The sequence below is a fragment of the Cotesia typhae genome, unplaced genomic scaffold (assembly GCF_013202065.1).
Source record: "Cotesia typhae breed Kobodo isofemale line unplaced genomic scaffold, CoteBio_Ctyphae contig_65, whole genome shotgun sequence".
NCBI lineage: Eukaryota > Metazoa > Arthropoda > Insecta > Hymenoptera > Braconidae > Cotesia > Cotesia typhae.
In genome coordinates, this window is record NW_027423762.1 from 1,858,363 (window position 1) to 1,877,233 (window position 18,871).

Sequence of the window (18,871 nt, forward strand, 5' to 3'; positions counted from 1 at the left end):
TATGAACGTGGACTTGGCACGATTTTTTTACAGTGAAACTGTTTTTGTTCGAATTATTTTTTCTATAATTATATATTAATTTAAATATGTAGAAATATAAAAAAATACATTTTTTTAAATACTTAAGAACTGGTTTTTTATTTTACAGATATAACTTTTATTTTCTAACTTAAATATACACTTTTGATGATTTCGATTGTCAAATAGTTTAAATTTTATAAAATTAATTTCCTATCTAGTTAATTATGGTCGATTTCTGTATAAAAGCAACGAAATATAACTTTTTTTTTCTTCTTTAATAAGCTCAACTACAATTTTATAAAAGCCCGAAGAAAACACTGATTAAAAAGTTTGAATTAAATAAACAATTAATAAAACCGTAGAATAATTTATTACAAAAATCTAAATTATTAAATAAAAAAAAAGTTATGTTGGTATTATCGAAATGAATAATAATAAATAACTTTTATTTTAATGTAAGTTAAAAAAAAGAAATACTTTTGAATTTAAAAATAATTTTAATCTCAGGATTATCTACTTAAACTATTTTCAAAGTTTGGGTTCTTTTGAAGCACGAGATCTGGTAATCATCGATGTACAAGTATTGTCAGTCTCAATTTTTGTAGCAGCGATTAATGCTTCCAAATCTTCATTATCTAAATAACTTAAAATTTTATCAATACAACTAGGGGGTAAGTTGCAAAGCATTTTTCTAATCGAACCATCAGTATCTTTATCCAGAATATTTTTCCTTTCAAGTCCTCTGTTCAGACTTTCAGCAATAAAATCACTGTATATAGGGAACTTTTTGTTGTATCGACTCGGCTTTGTGTCTTTAATTGCACTTCTATTCAATAAGTATTGTGCTAACCGATGAGTAGATTTTTTAATAAGTTTATAAAATGTCATATTACTATTACCTATTTTACTCTCTTTCAACAGCACGGCTTCTTCTTCGCATGCCTCTTTAAATGCAACGATATCAGATTTATTATTTGTTTCTGATTGATCAAATGTTTCCAAATATTTTGCGATTCCTTGTAAATTTTCCTGGCAAATAAACACACCGAAATTGTGTAATTTCAACATGTATATAATAAGAATCTTAGCTTTTTCATGGTAGTGAAAATGAAATTCAGTAGTAGGTATCATATCTACAATATAATCTAGTATCGTTTTCAATTTATAAGTCAAGACGTTGACGTCAACATTATTCTCCAATATCTCATGAATCGAAATATCACATCTTTGTGCTAAAAGATGCAAAAAAGTTTCACCATGTTTATTTCTGTCAGAAATATTAGCACCAGATTTAATAAAAAATTTAACGATATTCACTTGATTGAAGGAAGCGGCTTCCAACAGAGGCGTTAGTCCGGCTTTATTGACAGAATTTATGTTTGCTCCATATTCTAACAGCTTTTCAATTACTAATGAGTGAGAATATGTTCTAGCCGCAAAGTGAAGCGTTGTCATTAATTCTTTGTCTGTAGCATCTACGTCTGCTTTGTATTTTATTAACGTTTCTATACATTCTATGTCAATATTATCGTCATTGTTTAGATCTACACATTGTACCACCAAATGAAGAGGAGTTTGACCTGCCAAATTTTTTGCATTGACTTGAGCATTATGTTCTAATAGCCATTCTATAACTTTTACGCTCTTAAAGGCGGCAGCCGTGTGTAATAGAGTATTACTAGTATTATCCCTGACATTTATATTTGCTCCCCTTTTAAACAGCATTTCAATAATTATCGGCAATTCATTTGTAGCTGCGTAATGAAGACTAGATGTTTCAAGCAAATCATTTTTAGTATCCCAAATATGCTGCAAAAGTACTTCAACTACATCTGGATTTTTTTTCCAAATAGCATAAGCGAGAGGTTCGATATTACCTGCCATTTTACTTGTACAAGCTCCAGCACTTATCAATAAATTAGCTATGGGCTTAAGACTCAAAGATTTATGTGATGGAGCATGATTTGCAAGATACTGTAAAGCTGACAAATATTTCAACTTCTCAGAAAAAAACATGGTTCTTTTTTTTATCAAATAATTGACGTTGACACCCTTTTTAATGAAAATTTTCATTATTTCAATCCATCTGTTGAAAATATTGATGTGATATTGAAGTACACCTTCACCGTTTCTAGCTGCTTCCTTGATAATAAAATGAATATTATTAATAAGATAAAATAATATGGATGAATCGTTGCCTAGGTGATCTTTATATTCACTATCTTCAACTTTATCAATTACTGCTTCGACAGTCTCTATATGGTTACGCTTGCAAGCGGTACTCAATACACTCCAGTAATCATCAAGATCAAGACCAACTTCTAAAAGTTGATTTACAATAAAATAGTGTTTTTCTTTTAGGGCAGCACAAATAAATTTAGAATTTTTAGCATTTTCTAAATCAATCGGAAATTTAGCTTTCAGTAAAAGTTCAACAATTTCACGATCCTCATTCATCACCGCAACTGTTAATAATTTTTCATTACCTGGACCTGGAATAATTTTTTTATTTATGTAATTTTTAACTATTTTTTCAACTGTGTCTAGATAGTGATATTCAATGGCTACTTGTAGCATTGTCGGTGAATCTTCATCAAATTGTTCAAGATTGAGTGTACCACCCTTGCTTAGTAATAAATTAAACAAATACTCATTACCATTAGAGGCAGCTAAGAGAACTAGTGAAATGTCACTTCGACTATCAACATCCACAGAAATATCTCTTTTTAACAACATTTCAGCAATGTCTTGACGATCTAACTCAACAGCAAGATAAAGAGCAGATTTGCCTTTTGAATTTAGATGTTCAGGGTTGGCACCTTTCTTCAAAAGCAACTTTACGATATTTAAATAATTATTTTTTATGGCAAGGTGTAAAGGCGTGTAACAAGTTCTTCTTACTATCGTTCTGTTGACTTCGACGCCATATTTTATTAAAAGTTGTGATATATTAGGAACTTTATTTTCTAAAGAAAGACGAAGTAAATTATATCCTATGTCTGATTTAAGAGAACACGAACCATGTTTGACATCTAGTTTCTGCAATACTTTGAGTAATTTTTGTACTGTTCTTTCTTCACCATGATTGATACCTCTTCGTATATCTAATAAAATGTTTCTTCTTTTTTCGTCCATATCTACCAGCTTAATACATATACCGATGAGAAACCAGATATTCTAAAACAAATAAAGAAATTTTATGTTTCAAATTTAGAAGTCAGTTTTTACATTTATGAAAGTCCAAATAAATCCACGCTATATAAAGACTTACGTCTTCACTCACGTGATCTTATAAATTCTTGCATGGAATTAAAATTAATCCTATGTAATTATTGAAATTGACTAATGATTACTCACTTGAAAATTTATGATTAAAAATAATTGATGTCTGCAGCAAACTGGTTAATAATTATTCAATTACTTTTGACCACTTGCTTGGCACTAAAATGCTTATAACCGCTGAAAGATAAAATTTCAGTTCACACAGTTAACGCAGTGGTGAGAACGAAAGTATGAAAAATAATTACAAATGCATTAAGAGACATCTAGTGAGTTACATGTATAATAGAGAAAAATTAATCACACGATATTCAATCAATCGAAAGTATGAAATAGATATGAAATTTATGATTGATTTTTTTTTTAGGCAAGAAATTTCCAATATTCAAGCTGGATCCATTCACAGTGTCCACTCAGTGTTCGAATAGCCTAACTGTTTTTTTTTAATTTACAATTTAATAGTTGCCCATACCTGGTAGATGTATTTTCAGAAATTTTATTTTTCTAATAATCTCTTAAATAAATTTTGAAATCAAATAAAATGAAGTTTCCGAAAAATAATATACGGATGAACTATTGCGGAAGTTGTAAATTAAAATTAAAAATTTTCTATGACATTAAAGTTAGCAGTCATTTGATTATTTTTTAATTTTTTTTTAACAAACAAATTTCTTCCAGAAAATTATTTTCAAAAAATTGCATTTTTTATTTTAAATATTTGCATTTCATGACACTGAAATTGACAGACATTAAAAATTATTTAAAAATTTTATAATAATCAATTATTATAAAAAAATTTTTATTGAAAAATTCCACATGTGAAAATTAGTAAAAATTACCATTGAAAATTTTTAGAAGTATTTTTTTTATTGTACATACAGTTTGTCAAATTTTTTACAAATGAATTTTTATTTTTATTTTCTTGTAATATTTTTTTTAATATAATATATTCTCAAAATTTTTAGATGTCGTCTAACTTAATTTTCATAATAAAGGAGATGTGCAGAATCAGATGCGGTAATATAGTGAGAGCGGGTAAAAAAGGCTTCAAAGACTGGCGGTGTATACTGTGTCAGGATGAAAATGAAGCACTGGAGCACATCTTCAGGTACAGAATTTTAACACGGCAGCATTGAACGAGAAGATAACCGAATACATAGAGAGGTGAAGAGACGGGAGAGTGAAGGCAGACTTTGAATGGCTTCTAACGCAGACTCTACGAGGTGAACCTACAAAGGAATTGTGTGAAGATATAAAAAGGCTCGAGAATCTAATCAAGGAAGGAAGAGAGTCAAGAGAGGAGGAGCAAGAACGAGTGCAATAGTCAGCAGCCAAATGAAGCTCAAAGTGCAGTGATTTCCATTACCCCATCATAGAGAATTCTAATGATGCTATAGCCGCAGCTAAAATTTATTAATTGGTTAAAGTTATTAAAGCAGTTTCAATCAAATACTAAAATTACATAAATAAGTAGTTAAAATATCTATTGTCTTAGATGCAGTCTATTTTACTTAACATTACAAACAACTTTTAAGACTTATTAGTATGTTACGTTCTCGCAAATTTAAAATTTTATAAATTAATATTTCACATTAATTAATGATTACTCGAGATATTTCGTAAAGGAAATACGTCGAGATAAGAGATTTCTCAAACGTTAACGCAGTCCAGTAGACTATAGTTTATAAACAGTCTACGTTGTGAGATTTGGACTGCGTTGATGTTCTCATAGGGTAACCTGAGATGCAGCGTTGCTAAAAACCATTGTAAAAACCCATTGTAAAAATTCATCCTGCATTCCGTCTCCAGACTTCTGTTGGAACAGTCAGTCCGAGGACTTAGCAGAGGAGCAATCTCTGCTGATTCAAGGCTGAACCTGCCAATTCCTTAATTAATAAATCTATTTTTAACGTTAAATTAAAATGATAAATAATGGAGCTATAACTCCAGAAGTCGAGACTTCTAATACTAAAATTTTCTCCTCTTTTTGGATCTTTTTTCAAATTTCAGATATCTTTAATTTTTCTGAAGTTATAGCTACAAAACGGATATTCCCTTATTTTCTCTTCGTTTTTTGCTTATAATAAATGAAATTTTTAATGGCGGATAAATTAAAAAAATACCACTTTTTCAAAATTAAATTCTGAATCCATCGCACTAATCACCATATTTTTCAGAGCATTGTAACAATTTTTCACAGAAAACTCACTTCTCGACTAGACTATATCGGGTTGAATCGTATTAAAACGGATTAAAAAACGGAGATGTCAGGAATCGCATTGAATCGGGTTGGTTTGTATTGGACTTCAATCCGACTTCGATTGCTGAGGCTATTTAATTGACAATCAATTAAAATGGAAATTTCTTAAATCCTCTACCCAGGGTTGAGAGCGCTTATCAGCGTTCCACCCTGGTTCCTTTACCTGGAGCACTAGCCAGCGTTCAGGTATCCTATCCTATATAATTATTATAATTATTACCCCCAGGGTGCGAGCGCTTATCAGCAGTTCGATTCTGGTGAAATCACCTGGAGCGCTAACCAGCGTTCAGGCTCTCTGTCCATCACCTACCTGAGGGCAGGTAAATTTAAGGTATTATTAAAAACTTAAAAATTTTATTCATTTTAAAAAGTACTTCAAGGAGAAATCGATGACACGATCCACCTGGGATCTATTGATTGCCTAATGAGGTAAAAACCTGGATTTAAATTATTTAAAATTGACTACCCAAAATTTGGGAACGTAACAAGTAGTAAAAAAAAATGTAGGGGACAGTCTCCAATGTCATACATTGTAATAAATATAATAATTAATACATTTACTACATGATCTACCTTTAATATGGAGATATTCTCTACATAAAAAAATTATGATCCAAAAATTTTAAAAATACTGAAAATAATAAAAATTGATCAATTTTTCCAGTTTTTTAACAAATGAATTATCATAAAAAAATATTAAAACAAATTCCCCATACAAAATTAAATTTTAGGAAGATATAAGGGCCATTTTTGAAAATAACTTATTGTACGAATTTATCTTATTTATCTGTTAAACGAAGCCCAAAAATAATTAAATGTTTTCTGATTTCGGTATTATAGACTGGAGCGTGTTTCGAAATATTTTATGCTTCTTACATTACTTTTAATTAAATTCAATGAAAAACTTATGAGTGATTAATTATAGCTTCATATAAATTGATTAAAAGTTGCATTAGCCATAATAAAACTTTCATAGATAATTTCATTATCTATTTATTCGTAGAAGTGTTATCTATTTTAAACAGAACTAAAAAAAATTTTCAAAATAAATGATGCAATTAAAAGTTTATAAATAATATGGATCGTATTTTTTATAAACAAAATAAAAAACCTTTTATACAATTTTTCAATAAAAGTACATTTTAATTGTTGTATATTATTTGATATTAAACAACAAAAAATTATTGTTGTGACGTTTTGCTTATTGAGCGCTATGTGTAATAAAAATAATCGATATTTTACTACATGGAGTAACAACACAGCAGGTATGGAACAGGTGTATTCATTGAGTCATTAGAAAACTAGTCAACATAAAAAAAAAAACTAAAGCTTAACAATAAAAATGGAACTGTTTAATGCAATAAGCTTATTTAACCGTCGAAAATATGAAGAGTGTGCAACAATATGTACCAATTTATTGAGGAAAAAACCATTAGATCAGGTAAAATTTATTTTACATCTAAAATTGTAAAAAATGTGTTGAATAGTTTGAATAAAATATTATATTAACTTTTAAAGGCTGTTTGGGTATTAAAAATGCGTGCTCTAACTTTACAATTATATGTGGACGATATTGAAGGCGAAGAAGAAGGCATTGCTGAAAGTTTATTAGATAATTACACCATAGCGTCAATGCCTAGACCCGGTACATCGTTAAAAAATCCAGGTACAGCAATGGTAGGTCAAGGAATTCGTCCTAAAACCCAATCAGGTAATTGAATTCTTTTCATTTATCATTTATCAATTTAATCCTTTACAAAGTATCAGCAAATTTTTATTTATCTACTCAGGAAGACCTGTTACTGGTACAATAAGACCCATGACACAATCTGCTACTGCTAAAACCGTCGAACAAGCTTTAAGAACACCTCGTACGGCAATGACTTCAAGACCTATAACTACTTCATCAGGGCGCGCGGTGAGACTTGGAACAGCTTCAATGTTATCAGAACCTGATGGACCTTTCATTCAAATTTCGAGATTAAATATCTCTAAGTATGCAAGTAAAAATGGAATTGCAAAACCTCTTTTTGAATACATTTTTTACCATGAGCATGATGCAAGAAATGTTAGTCTAATAAATAATTAATACACATGAGGAGTTGAGTTTTAAAAGGGTATCTTTTTATTTTTGATTAATCGAAACAAAAAAACTGGTTATCTTCAATTAAAAATATTTTTATTGAACTTTTTTAATTTAGCTACAAAGTGATATCGATTATGAAGCTACAATTCGATTTTCATTTAGGAATCTTTATAATTCTCGAAGTACTCAATATTAAAAAGATAAAAAAAATGTTCTTTTAAAATATAAAAAAGTACCCTTTTGAAAATCAGCTCCTCATACATCAATTAAAATAAATATAAAATTTGTAACTAAATAAAATACATGCTGAAAAATTACAGGCACTAGATTTAGCAGTACAGGCGATTCAAGTATCTAATTTTAAAGATTGGTGGTGGAAAGTGCAACTCGGTAAATGTTATTACACCCTTGGACTCGTCAGAGATGCAGAAGAACAATTTAAATCAGCTTTAAAAGAACATAAAAATATAGACATTATAATAAGATTGATTAGAGTATTTATAAGACTTGATCAACCTTTAGCTGCGTTAGATTTATGTAAACGAGGACTTGAATATTTTCCTAATGATGTTAGTAAATTTTAAATAATTTTTTCTCTTTAAAAAAACTAAACTTAATTCTTACCTCCAATATTAAAGGTGACTATTCTCACAGAAATGGCAAGAGTTTTTGAGGGATTAAACAGTACAACTATGTCTGTTAAATATTATAAAATGGTAGCTCAGGAAGATGCTGCCAATAGTGAAGCAATCGCGAGTATAGGAATGCATCATTTTTACAATGATCAACCAGAATTGGGATTACGATATTATCGGTACTAATTCATTAGTTATAACGATAAACTTATTTTATTATTTGTTTAATTAAGTTGTTTTTTTTTTTTTTTTTTTTTAATTTTTTACAGGAGATTACTTCAAATGGGCGTGTACAATGCTGAATTACTTAACAATCTTGGTTTGTGTTGTTTTTACGCACAGCAGTGGGATCATACGATATCATGCTTTGAAAGGGCTTTAAGTCTTGCTACTAATGAAAATGCTGCTGACATTTGGTACAATATTTCTCAAATAGCCATTGTAAGTGTACATTTTTTTCGTGCATGATTTTTTTACGTTTATGGTGCAATAAGTACGAATGATATAAAATTAATTCCTCTTTTTTTAATCCGTAAAAAATTCAAATAAGGTAGAAGTTGTGGCCACTGTATCGTTTATGGCCATTTATTGTTCAAATAAACAATAGAAATGAATTTATATCAGTAAACCATTGTTTTAATATAAATTTTTTAAAACAACAAAAATATAGTTATAATATTATAATTTTTTATAAATTAATTCAAATGCTAACTGGCCAAAAACGGTACTTCTATCCTAAATAATAGTCAAAATTGATGAAGAATTAATAATTTTAGGTGAGAGGTGACTACGTATTGGCTGAAGAATGTCTCAGATTAGCAATATCAATAGATAATAGACATGCCAGCTCGTATAATAATTTAGGAGTTCTTGAAATAAAGAAAGGAAATGTAACTGCAGCTAGAACGTATTTTCATGCGGCTGCGAGTATTGTCGATTACATGCATGAACCCCATTTCAATAGTGCTTACTTAGCACATCAGGTAGGATCAATAGTTCAATAATTTTAAATAATTTAAAAACTAATTAATAAAATTTTTTTTAGATCGGTGACTTACAAACGAGTTACCTTGCAGTTCAAAAATCGCTTTATGCGTACCCAAGTCATCTAGATACTAAACTTCTTTTTGAACAATTTCAGCATCATTTTTTTTATGATTAAATCATGCACATATTTTTTTTTTAATTAATTTATTTAAGATTAAATATATAAGAAAACAATAAAAATTTTATGTTTGATCATTATTATTATTATATACAATTTACATCACGTGTCAAAATTAATTATTATGGTATTTATTAAAGTATATATTTAAATTACTAAATTTAAAAAATTTTTCTATTTAGTTAGAAAATGACAACTAAGTTTAAATATCAAAAAATTGATGATATTTAAATATTAATTTCATCAATCAGTATGTTTCATTTACATTATTTTAACTTAGAACAAAAAATACCTTCACTTAGCTAAATGCTGGAATTCGGTCTTCTTAAAATTTTATATTGAAATCATTGATTTGTGCATAGATTAATCTCGGAAGGATTGAGATTCACTTTATGCGGAATGAGAAATAATTAACCAGGAAATAATGAAATAAAACAAAAATATTGGATATATTGCCAGAAGTTTTCGTTGAGGTGGTTGACTGTCACCAAGAAAAGCCGTTGACGCTGTAAAATGTATCGTTAATTAAAGAAACGTTATTAAATTTAGTATAAATAAATTTATGAAAATATTTACCGTAAGTGGCCCAAGCAAATCCAACAATTACAATAACTAAGCGAATAAAAAATAAATAAGTTGTTTGTTCAAATAGAAGAATAATTTTACATACAATGAGAGCTATTGTCGTTGGTAATAGACAATAACCCAAGACACAAACACTTTGGAAAAACGATCTGTAACAATAAATAGTTATGTTATTAAATAAAGAATAATTTACCTTATAAAATATTATAGGATAATCTTACATATTTCCTCCCAATAATTTTGAATTTAATGTTACGATCATCGATCCAATCCATACTATTACAAATACTTCTGCAAACTCTGGTCCACCATCATTTGAATTTGTATCATCAGCAGAGCCTTGCAAGATCCTAAGTTGTAATAAAAAACAATATTAACAAAAATGGTACTTTTCTTTTATTTATCTGTGTATTATTTATTTTAAGTCAATTTCGTACACAATCTTGTTACTTTAAGGGATCACATAAGTTTCGCGGTTCCAAAAAATTGATTTTTTTTAATATTTTATTAAATTTTACAACATCTCTAGAATATTGTCCTAAAGTTTCAAATCGATCTGAATAATAATTTCGGAGATACAGTTTTAAAAAGTTGTATTGAAACTCAAAACTTTAAACGCGTCTTTCTCAAAACTATGTCTTCAAAAACGATAACCACGATTCCTCGAGAACTACTCAACCGATCTTGATGAAATTTTAGACAGGTCTTCGAAATATAATTTACAAGGTCTTGAACGGAAATTTTTTTTTCAATTATAACTATTAAAAAAAAAAAAAATTCTGCGAAATTTTAGCCAAATTTTCCATTTTTTTGTAAAAACTTCTGCCAAAAATCCAATTTTCATTTTTTTTTCCTTCCGTTCAAGACCTAGTTTGAAGTCTCTCAACTTCAGTGTCATAGTTTCTAGCGTAAATACAAATATTTTATTGTAAAAATCAAAATTAAAACAAATCAATAATTCTTGTGTTATTAAAAATTCCTTTATGATCAAAATTTTTCAACTACTTTTTATACTCCATATAGATATTAAAAAAATAAATAAATAAGTTTGTATAGTTCAGATTAAAAAAATTAAATTTAACTCTAGTAAAGTATTTTTCAACGGAACTTAATGATCACAATAAAAAAAAAAAATTAAATACATTCATGAAAAAGAAACTTACATTGCCATGAACGTACATAACACCAAAGGACCCCAAAGATCCCCTAAAATAAAAGAAATTATTATTGTGATAAATGTTTTGAAACAAATTAACAAATATCTTACATTCTTTAAGTAAGCTTGACTTTTCTTTTGGATAAATAACATGGTAAAATTTGTTTCCAACTGTTTTAAGATCTCTGAGCTGAAATTAAAAAATATATTTATCCATTTATGTAAATATTAATTTGTCAAAAACGTACAATCGTATCCTTAATAGGTTCATCTAAAGTATTAAATTCAGGTTCTCCAAGATTAGCTTGCTGTCTTGTACTTCCTACGGTCATTTCTCCTTCGACATTTTGAGGATCAATATTGTATAATACATCGTCATACATCTGAAAAAATAATGATTGATAAATAATTCAAATGCTATTAAAAAAAAATCACTGAGAGGTTACATTTAACTTACGTCCAATTTAGCATCATGCATTCCGATTTCATTTGTTGATGACATCGGATCCATTTTTATTGAAAATATTTTTTACAATAAACTATCAATATTTTTTTAAACATTTATTAAAAAATTAATTAAAGTGCTGCAATAACAACTGAGGAAAAACTAATTCGGCTTTTGATTCAATTTTAACGATTTGGAAATATATAACAATTAATATAGTTTAGAATTTCAATATTTTAATACCAATAATAAGCAAAAATATTGAAAACAATAAAAAGATATTTTAGAGCATTTAAAAAATTGATATATCGTTAAAAAATATATGTCCACTGTTTATTCACGTGATAATAACAAGTTGATTAATTAACTAAACATTGAATTAATTATAATTAGTAATTGTTTCATAATTTCAGTACTTGGAAGTTTATTGAAACATATATGTACGTAGTAAATAATATTAAAACTTGGTAAATACACAATTTTTGTGATGTTAAATGCCACTAAGCTACGTGTAATTTGATTAATTTTCTTGACAGATAATTATGTTTACATGACAGAAAGGTAGGTGGTACTAGTAGTTTCCAACATGGCTTGTCGGTAAAAACTAATGCGTATATGTACTTTACACCCACGAATAAGATAAATAAGTATATTTTTTTATTTAATTGCAAATACAACTTTAAATCGTAATATATAGAATTGTATTTTTATATTGAAAAAATTTTAAATTATTCCGTGCTGTATTTACAATGCATTTATTATTTATTTGCGGTGTGTTGTTGTTGAATGCTGATCGAGCATGCGTGCAAGAGGCTACAGAGCATATAGAAAATGAACCAATCAACAATAGCAATAATGAAACTGCAATATTTGAAAAACAACAACATCGTATCCTTTTTTTTTTTGTTTTTACTTTATCTAGTATAAATTTTAATATAAAAGATAAATTTTTTAAATAAAATTTGTAAGCAAAAATTAATTTTAATTTAAAAGTTTTCCAATAATTTTTCAATTTATAAATTTATACATTTGAACTAATATTTGATTTTAAAATAAAATATTTTCGAATATCTGCGTTTATTATATAGTAACCACAGTAAGTTGATATAAGTTAATAGATTTTCAATTTTAAATTAGTTTTTATCGATTCTTGAACTATTCTATCGCTTCACAAAAATTTATTCTTTTTACAATTTTTTTTTTTTAATTACGTTCAAATTTCTGATTTTTTCTTCATTTAAAAAATAGTTATATTGACATACATTAACTAAAGATACGCAAAATTGTACAAAAAATTATTCAATGTTACTTTTCCTTTTCTTCACAACTACTATATCGCATTCCCGATGCCATAAAGGCATATACCGGCGAAAGGTTCCGGTGAAAAGCCCTAAGAGTGTATAAAAAAATTTTTTTCGGGAAAAAAGCAAAAAAAAAATTTTTCTTCAAACTAAAAATTTTTTTGGATTTGAAAAAAAAAAAAAACAAAATTTTTAGTATATTCCCTTATGGCATCTGTAACGCGATGTTCGATAAATATTATTCATTAATTATAAATTATAATCTATAGACTAGATTTTTTTTATTTTATTAAATCTAATTATTAATCTGAAAATTTCAAGTAAAATACTTTTAATTTTATTAATCTTTACTTTTTATTCTTGATATAAAAGAAGTTAGAATGTGAATCTTTCCCGTTAGAAACATTTATAAAAGTTGATGGTTGATGGGAAAAATTTCTTGTTGAAAAAAAAATGATTATTTAAATACTATACATTTCCTTAATTACAGCGAAACAGTTAAAAAATTATTCCAATCATTTCGGCGTGAGCATCTTTACGCTGTACAAAATATTAAAAATTTGCAGTCGTATGAAAGAAAGTATGAAATGATTGTTAAAATAATTGATCAAATGGTTAAAATAATTACTGGAAAACAAAAAATTTTTCAAGATTTCGAAGATTATTTGGATCATGACAATTTATTCTCGGATGTTAAGCAAACAGATTGTAAGTTTTGAATTATTAATTATTTTTACAATAAACTAAAGTTATTAATTTCATGCATGTTTTGTTTAATTTATATACGAAAATATTGATAAGATAAATTAGTTAATTTTATAGCTTGCGTAAAATTACCTGATTCATTTAAAAAATTTTTTTTATTAAAAATAATAAAAAATTACTATTATTACTTAATTAAAATAAAATCAAATAGTCAAAAATAGTTTAATCATAATCTTGTTTTTTATTTCAGCTTTATTCGCTCTCTCAGAAAATACAGCATTATTTAGTGATATAGTGTTGCAAATACCTGATATAACTCGACGAATATTGAAGAAACAAAAAAGCTCGTTTGATTCCCTGAAGTGGTCGATGATATTTATTAACAATAACCGGTATCTTTTGGATCAACCGACTATTGAAATATTGGACCTAGCATTACAAGAACTCAATATAATAAGCCGTAAGCCAAATTATTCAAATCCTTACGTACAGAATAAGAAGGGAAGGTCATCAGTGAAAGGCAAAACTGCGGAAAAACAAAGAAAAACAATAAAAAAACATAAACCAGGCCCTCAAATAGCTCGAGTAGAATTATAAATCTTAACCACATAAATAAATATGATATAAATGAAATTCCATAATAAATATTTGTTACTTTTTTTGTTTATTGTGAGCTGATTGTAATCGATATGTCTGGGTAAAACCTGATGGCTCGGTTTATCAGTATTTGTGTCATCAATGTCCGGCTAAAATAAGAGAAACCTGATGGAACTACCAAACCCAATCTACTATACTATATAGGTATAAAAAATGTATTTAAAAAAAAACACGTTTGCTTTCGCGCGAGAATGTGGGTCTGTGTCTACCCAGCCGACTGGTTTCTCCTTTACATTTTATATGACATAGCTAAGACACCACAAGAAGATATACATATATTCCACTTTAACACGACATACAAGTGGTGAGAAATTTCAAGTTCAACGTTCATGATTGTAATCGACGAAAATAGTATGTATGAAGATATATTCTAAGCTTTCTGACTTTCACCATCGACCATTTAACCCATAGCCATCACCATCACCTAAATCTGAATCTGAATCAATAATCTTTTATTATCGTTGTAAATTAATCTCATAAACTGTGTGTCATAAGTCATAAAAAAAGCAATTTATTTTTATTTTTTATTGTAATTTTAAAAGGAATAGTTTGTATCTAAGAAAAAATAGTCATTTATATTATTTATAATAAGATTTAAAAGTAAACATTTACATAGATTTCTGAACATATATTATTTGGAGTTAAATTAAATAAAATTTTAGTATTTATAGAATAAGTATTTTGTAAATATACAGATAAAAAAATAAGTGAAAACGAGGAATCAAGAATGATAATGTTACTGACTTAATCGCATGTCGACAAATAAAATCCACTTTTCTCACCGAGCGTCCTCGATGATGTTGGGTGGATAGAAAGTGCTCGACGACCATTCAGTAAAACCTTTCATTAGTAGTTCATCAGAACGCAGTTGATGTTGGATTGTGTCTGATATACGAAGTGGAAGTTACTGTTTTAATAAATATAAATTTTTAATTATTTAAATGTTTATTAAATTGTGCTAAAGATATAAACAAATGATACTTCTTTGTGGTCTGGTCTATTTTTATATCAAACATCTTTTTCAATCATTTATTGTAAAAGATTTTTATTTTTCTATTTAATTGAAAATAGATTATATGAAATAAAATAATGAAACTTCAAATTGTGTTTATACTAACTGTTTTTACAGTGATTGCAGGTAATAATTAGTTTGTTTTTTCTCTATGAAATTACTATATTTAATTCATTTATAAAATATATAATTACAATAATGTAATAAAAAGTGATTAAAAGTGAAATAACAACGATAAATTTATTTTTAGTAGAAATTGAATATTCACTGGTAAAAATTATTGCTATTTTTAGTGTATTAAAACGTACAGTCTGTGTTTAATACTTTTTCTTCTTTGTATTTGTTTCATATTACAGTAACATTCACTGGAATTATTAAAACTTGTATCATAAATTACTTTTTAATATTTTTCAATTAATTAGAAATTACAAAAAAATCAGAGAAAATTTGTTTTACATTTTCATTATTATAAATTACTTAGAAATTTATTAATTTTTGAATATTAATCAATTTCATTTTTTAGAAAGTTTACCTAGAATCCTCTTAGAGGAATAAAATTTTTAAAATGCTTCACCTTTAACTATGATAACTTGCATTAACTGAAGTTAATTTATTAATACAGTAATGATGAGCTATTATTTATTAAAAAATTGAACTAATATAATTTGAAAAATCGATACTATATTTTTCTTTATGATTGTATAATATCCTTGGAATTGGAAAAAAAAAAAAGTATTTTATGCTAAAAATTAACAAGAAATTATTATTTAAAAGTATTCATTAGTCGATAACATTATAATAACAAAGGAGTTGCATTATATCCTGTTTAACTATAAAAATAATTTTCTTCGTTAATTGTTAATTTCTATTGTATTGTATTCATAATTTAACCTGTTATTTAATATGAAAAAGAAAATTTTTAAAATTAATAATATTTGATAAAAAATAACTATTTAATAAATGTCATTAATTTATGGCATAACATTAGATGAAAAATTAAGGAAGTGTTGTAACAGAGTATTATTACTATTTGAAGAGATATCAATTCTCTTGAGTCAACATTTATATTAGAATGTTTAGAATAACAGTACTTTCTCAAATCACTTTGCTCTATCGACGTTTTCTCTGACTCTTTTCTGATCGTCATACACCACACCTATTAAATCTTTTTAAAGTTCAAAATATCACAGAATAATTATTGTTATATTTTGCCACTTAATACAATAAGAAGCTGGAATTGATTTGGTACCGAGAGTTGAAAAAGAGTCTTAGAAAAATAACTCAAGACTTAATTTGTTATACTTATTTTTTTTTACTATTAATAAAAATGAGATACGATTAATATAATTCATTTGATTGCAGTTAATTGTCAAAAAGTTAAAAAAGAAGACGAAAAAAAAGATGAAGAGTTTACATGTCCAGAAGGACAGGGTAATGGTAATTTTGCCGATCCTGCAACATGCAGAAGATTTTATCAAGTAAGTTTTTTTTTTGCCATGAAAAGATTTATTCTTATTAGATTTGTTGATGCATAAATTTTTTTGAAAAAGTGTGTAGATGGATATCCTTACCTAAACAGATGCCCGTCAGGATTACATTTTGATGATATCAGCAAATTTTGTACATTTAAAAATGAAGCAAGATGTGGGCCTATTCCTACAAGTAAATTCTTTTATTTTATTTAAATTAATATTAAACTGATAAATTTATTTTTATTTTCATAAAATAAGCTCCTGCGCCCGTAACAGAGACACCCACAGATTTGGCTGAACGTTGTGACACATCCACCTGTCAACTTCCTTACTGCTTTTGCTCTCGCGATGGAACAATAATACCTGGAGGACTTGCACCTGAAGATGTCAGTGCTTACTTAAATAAATATATAATATTTAGAAATTTATTTATTATCAATTTTGTAATTTATTATATTTATGTATCTATCCAACATCAATTTTGATTTTCAGACTCCACAAATGATTCTTCTAACTTTTGATGGTGCGATAAATCACAACAATTTCGATCACTATCAAAAAATATTCAACAGCGATCGTTTGAATCCAAACAATTGTCCGCTTAAGGGCACATTTTTTATTTCTCACGAATATTGTAATTATAATATGGTTCAAAGTCTAGCTCATGATGGTCATGAGATAGCTACTGAAACTATTTCGTAAGTTAAAATTCAACTAGATTAGAGCATTGATTAATTAAATAAAAATAATCGAATTAATAAAAATTATAGATTGCAAAAAGGCTTAGAAGACAAAGGGTACGAAGAGTGGGTAGGTGAAATGATTGGAATGCGAGAGATTCTACGACGTTTTTCAAACATCAGTATCAACGAAATTTCTGGAATGCGTGCTCCATACCTTAAACCTGGTAGAAACACCCAATACAAAGTGATTGAAGATTTTGGGTACATATATGACAGCAGTATTGGAATTTCTCCATTAAAAACACCAATTTGGCCTTACACTCTCGATCATAAAATTCCTCACGAATGTAAAGCAGGAACGTGCCCGACTAAATCATTCCCAGGAGTTTGGGAAATACCTCTTAATGCTCACTATGTCGAGACTTACGAAGGTGGTCATTGTCCTTACTTAGATCAGTGTGTTCTTCATAATCATGATCCTGAAGAAGTTTTCGAGTGGCTGCAAGAAGATTTTAATCGGTATTATCTTCAAAATCGTGCTCCTTACATGATGCCATTCCATACAAACTGGTTTCAGATCAAAGAATTGGAAAGAGGTCTTGCCAAATTTCTCGACTGGACTATTACATTGTAAGATTTTATTTAAATTTAACTCTGCTTAGTGATATAATTGATCCCTGTTTTATTTTCTCAGAAACAGCTCAATATAAATATTTATTATACAATAATTTATCCACTCTAAAACTTTCTCATAGTAATAATAATAATTGTAGAGTTAAAAATTACTCCAGAACAAATATTATATGATCATAATAATTTATATGGAGATGGAAATTCTCATCAAAAATATTTTAATAATTTTGATATGCATGTATATCAAATAATAATAATAATAATAATTTCAGACCTGACGTTTATTTCGTTACCGCAACTCAAGCTTTAAGATGGATTACAGACCCTAAGCCTCTAAAAGCTTTGAATAATTATGAACCATGGTCTTGTAAAAAAGTAGAAAATGATCCTGGTCCACCGTGCAATAATGCTAACAAATGTGCTCTTGATTTTAAACCAGCCGATGCTAATTTTACGACAACAAGGTAAGTAGAAGAATTTTTTACTTAACAAATATCTCATTCATGTTCTGAAAAATTTTTCTTTTTATTAGATATATGGAGACGTGCGTTGAATGCCCGAATAAATATCCTTGGCTAGGAGATGCAAAAGGCTCTGGTATAATTAATGATAACTATGATCCTGAGAAGAAATAAACTGGCTTTCACTTTTATAATGACTTGAAATAAAATTTTTAAGTCAAATGATTAATTTATGCACATATTTTCCTCAAATCATGTAAACAGTATGTTAAGTATGAATTTTTCAACGAATGTTGCTTTTCTTGTTGAATGAAT

General features: G+C 27.5%; 5 protein-coding genes across 10 annotated transcripts; 3 read left to right on the top strand and 2 right to left on the bottom strand.

The window, feature by feature from the left end:
• Positions 1-133: 133 nt before the first annotated feature.
• On the bottom strand, positions 134-3,529 carry LOC141532518 (uncharacterized). The gene is made up of 2 exons (XM_074250891.1): positions 3,379-3,529; positions 134-3,198 (listed from the first exon to the last, which is right to left on the bottom strand). The coding sequence occupies exon 2, from the start codon at positions 3,154-3,156 to the stop codon at positions 550-552; it is 2,607 nt and encodes an 868-aa protein (XP_074106992.1). The 5' UTR covers positions 3,157-3,198; positions 3,379-3,529; the 3' UTR covers positions 134-549.
• Positions 3,530-4,160: 631 nt separating this feature from the next.
• Bbs8 (tetratricopeptide repeat protein 8) lies at positions 4,161-9,686 on the top strand. 4 transcript variants are annotated; one of them, XM_074250844.1, is made up of 9 exons: positions 4,161-5,989; positions 6,812-7,001; positions 7,079-7,271; positions 7,351-7,628; positions 7,967-8,215; positions 8,285-8,460; positions 8,551-8,722; positions 9,058-9,264; positions 9,327-9,686. In XM_074250844.1, exons 2-9 carry the CDS (start codon positions 6,903-6,905, stop codon positions 9,441-9,443), a joined length of 1,491 nt encoding a protein of 496 aa, XP_074106945.1. In that variant the 5' UTR covers positions 4,161-5,989; positions 6,812-6,902; the 3' UTR covers positions 9,444-9,686. The 4 variants fall into 4 exon arrangements, with proteins under 4 accessions (XP_074106945.1, XP_074106946.1, XP_074106947.1 ...); XM_074250845.1 differs by having other exon boundaries at positions 6,826-7,001; XM_074250846.1 differs by having other exon boundaries at positions 4,161-5,891; positions 6,826-7,001.
• LOC141532490 (protein YIPF6) lies at positions 9,505-11,848 on the bottom strand. Its single transcript, XM_074250849.1, has 7 exons — positions 11,645-11,848; positions 11,436-11,570; positions 11,299-11,377; positions 11,195-11,237; positions 10,253-10,381; positions 10,023-10,180; positions 9,505-9,952 (listed from the first exon to the last, which is right to left on the bottom strand). The coding sequence occupies exons 1-7, from the start codon at positions 11,696-11,698 to the stop codon at positions 9,837-9,839; spliced, it is 714 nt and encodes a 237-aa protein (XP_074106950.1). The 5' UTR covers positions 11,699-11,848; the 3' UTR covers positions 9,505-9,836.
• A 380-nt stretch (positions 11,849-12,228) lies between these two features.
• LOC141532491 (coiled-coil domain-containing protein 134) lies at positions 12,229-14,279 on the top strand. 2 transcript variants are annotated; one of them, XM_074250851.1, is made up of 3 exons: positions 12,229-12,520; positions 13,432-13,641; positions 13,889-14,279. In XM_074250851.1, the coding sequence occupies exons 1-3, from the start codon at positions 12,382-12,384 to the stop codon at positions 14,233-14,235; spliced, it is 696 nt and encodes a 231-aa protein (XP_074106952.1). In that variant the 5' UTR covers positions 12,229-12,381; the 3' UTR covers positions 14,236-14,279. The 2 variants fall into 2 exon arrangements, with proteins under 2 accessions (XP_074106952.1, XP_074106953.1); XM_074250852.1 differs by lacking the exon at positions 12,229-12,520 and adding an exon at positions 12,611-12,728 and having other exon boundaries at positions 13,424-13,641.
• Positions 14,280-14,511: 232 nt separating this feature from the next.
• On the top strand, positions 14,512-18,767 carry Cda4 (chitin deacetylase Cda4). 2 transcript variants are annotated; one of them, XM_074250848.1, is made up of 8 exons: positions 14,512-14,646; positions 16,670-16,785; positions 16,858-16,969; positions 17,038-17,165; positions 17,272-17,477; positions 17,550-18,092; positions 18,368-18,559; positions 18,628-18,767. In XM_074250848.1, the coding sequence occupies exons 1-8, from the start codon at positions 14,625-14,627 to the stop codon at positions 18,728-18,730; spliced, it is 1,422 nt and encodes a 473-aa protein (XP_074106949.1). In that variant the 5' UTR covers positions 14,512-14,624; the 3' UTR covers positions 18,731-18,767. The 2 variants fall into 2 exon arrangements, with proteins under 2 accessions (XP_074106949.1, XP_074106948.1); XM_074250847.1 differs by lacking the exon at positions 14,512-14,646 and adding an exon at positions 14,968-15,433.
• Positions 18,768-18,871: the final 104 nt, after the last annotated feature.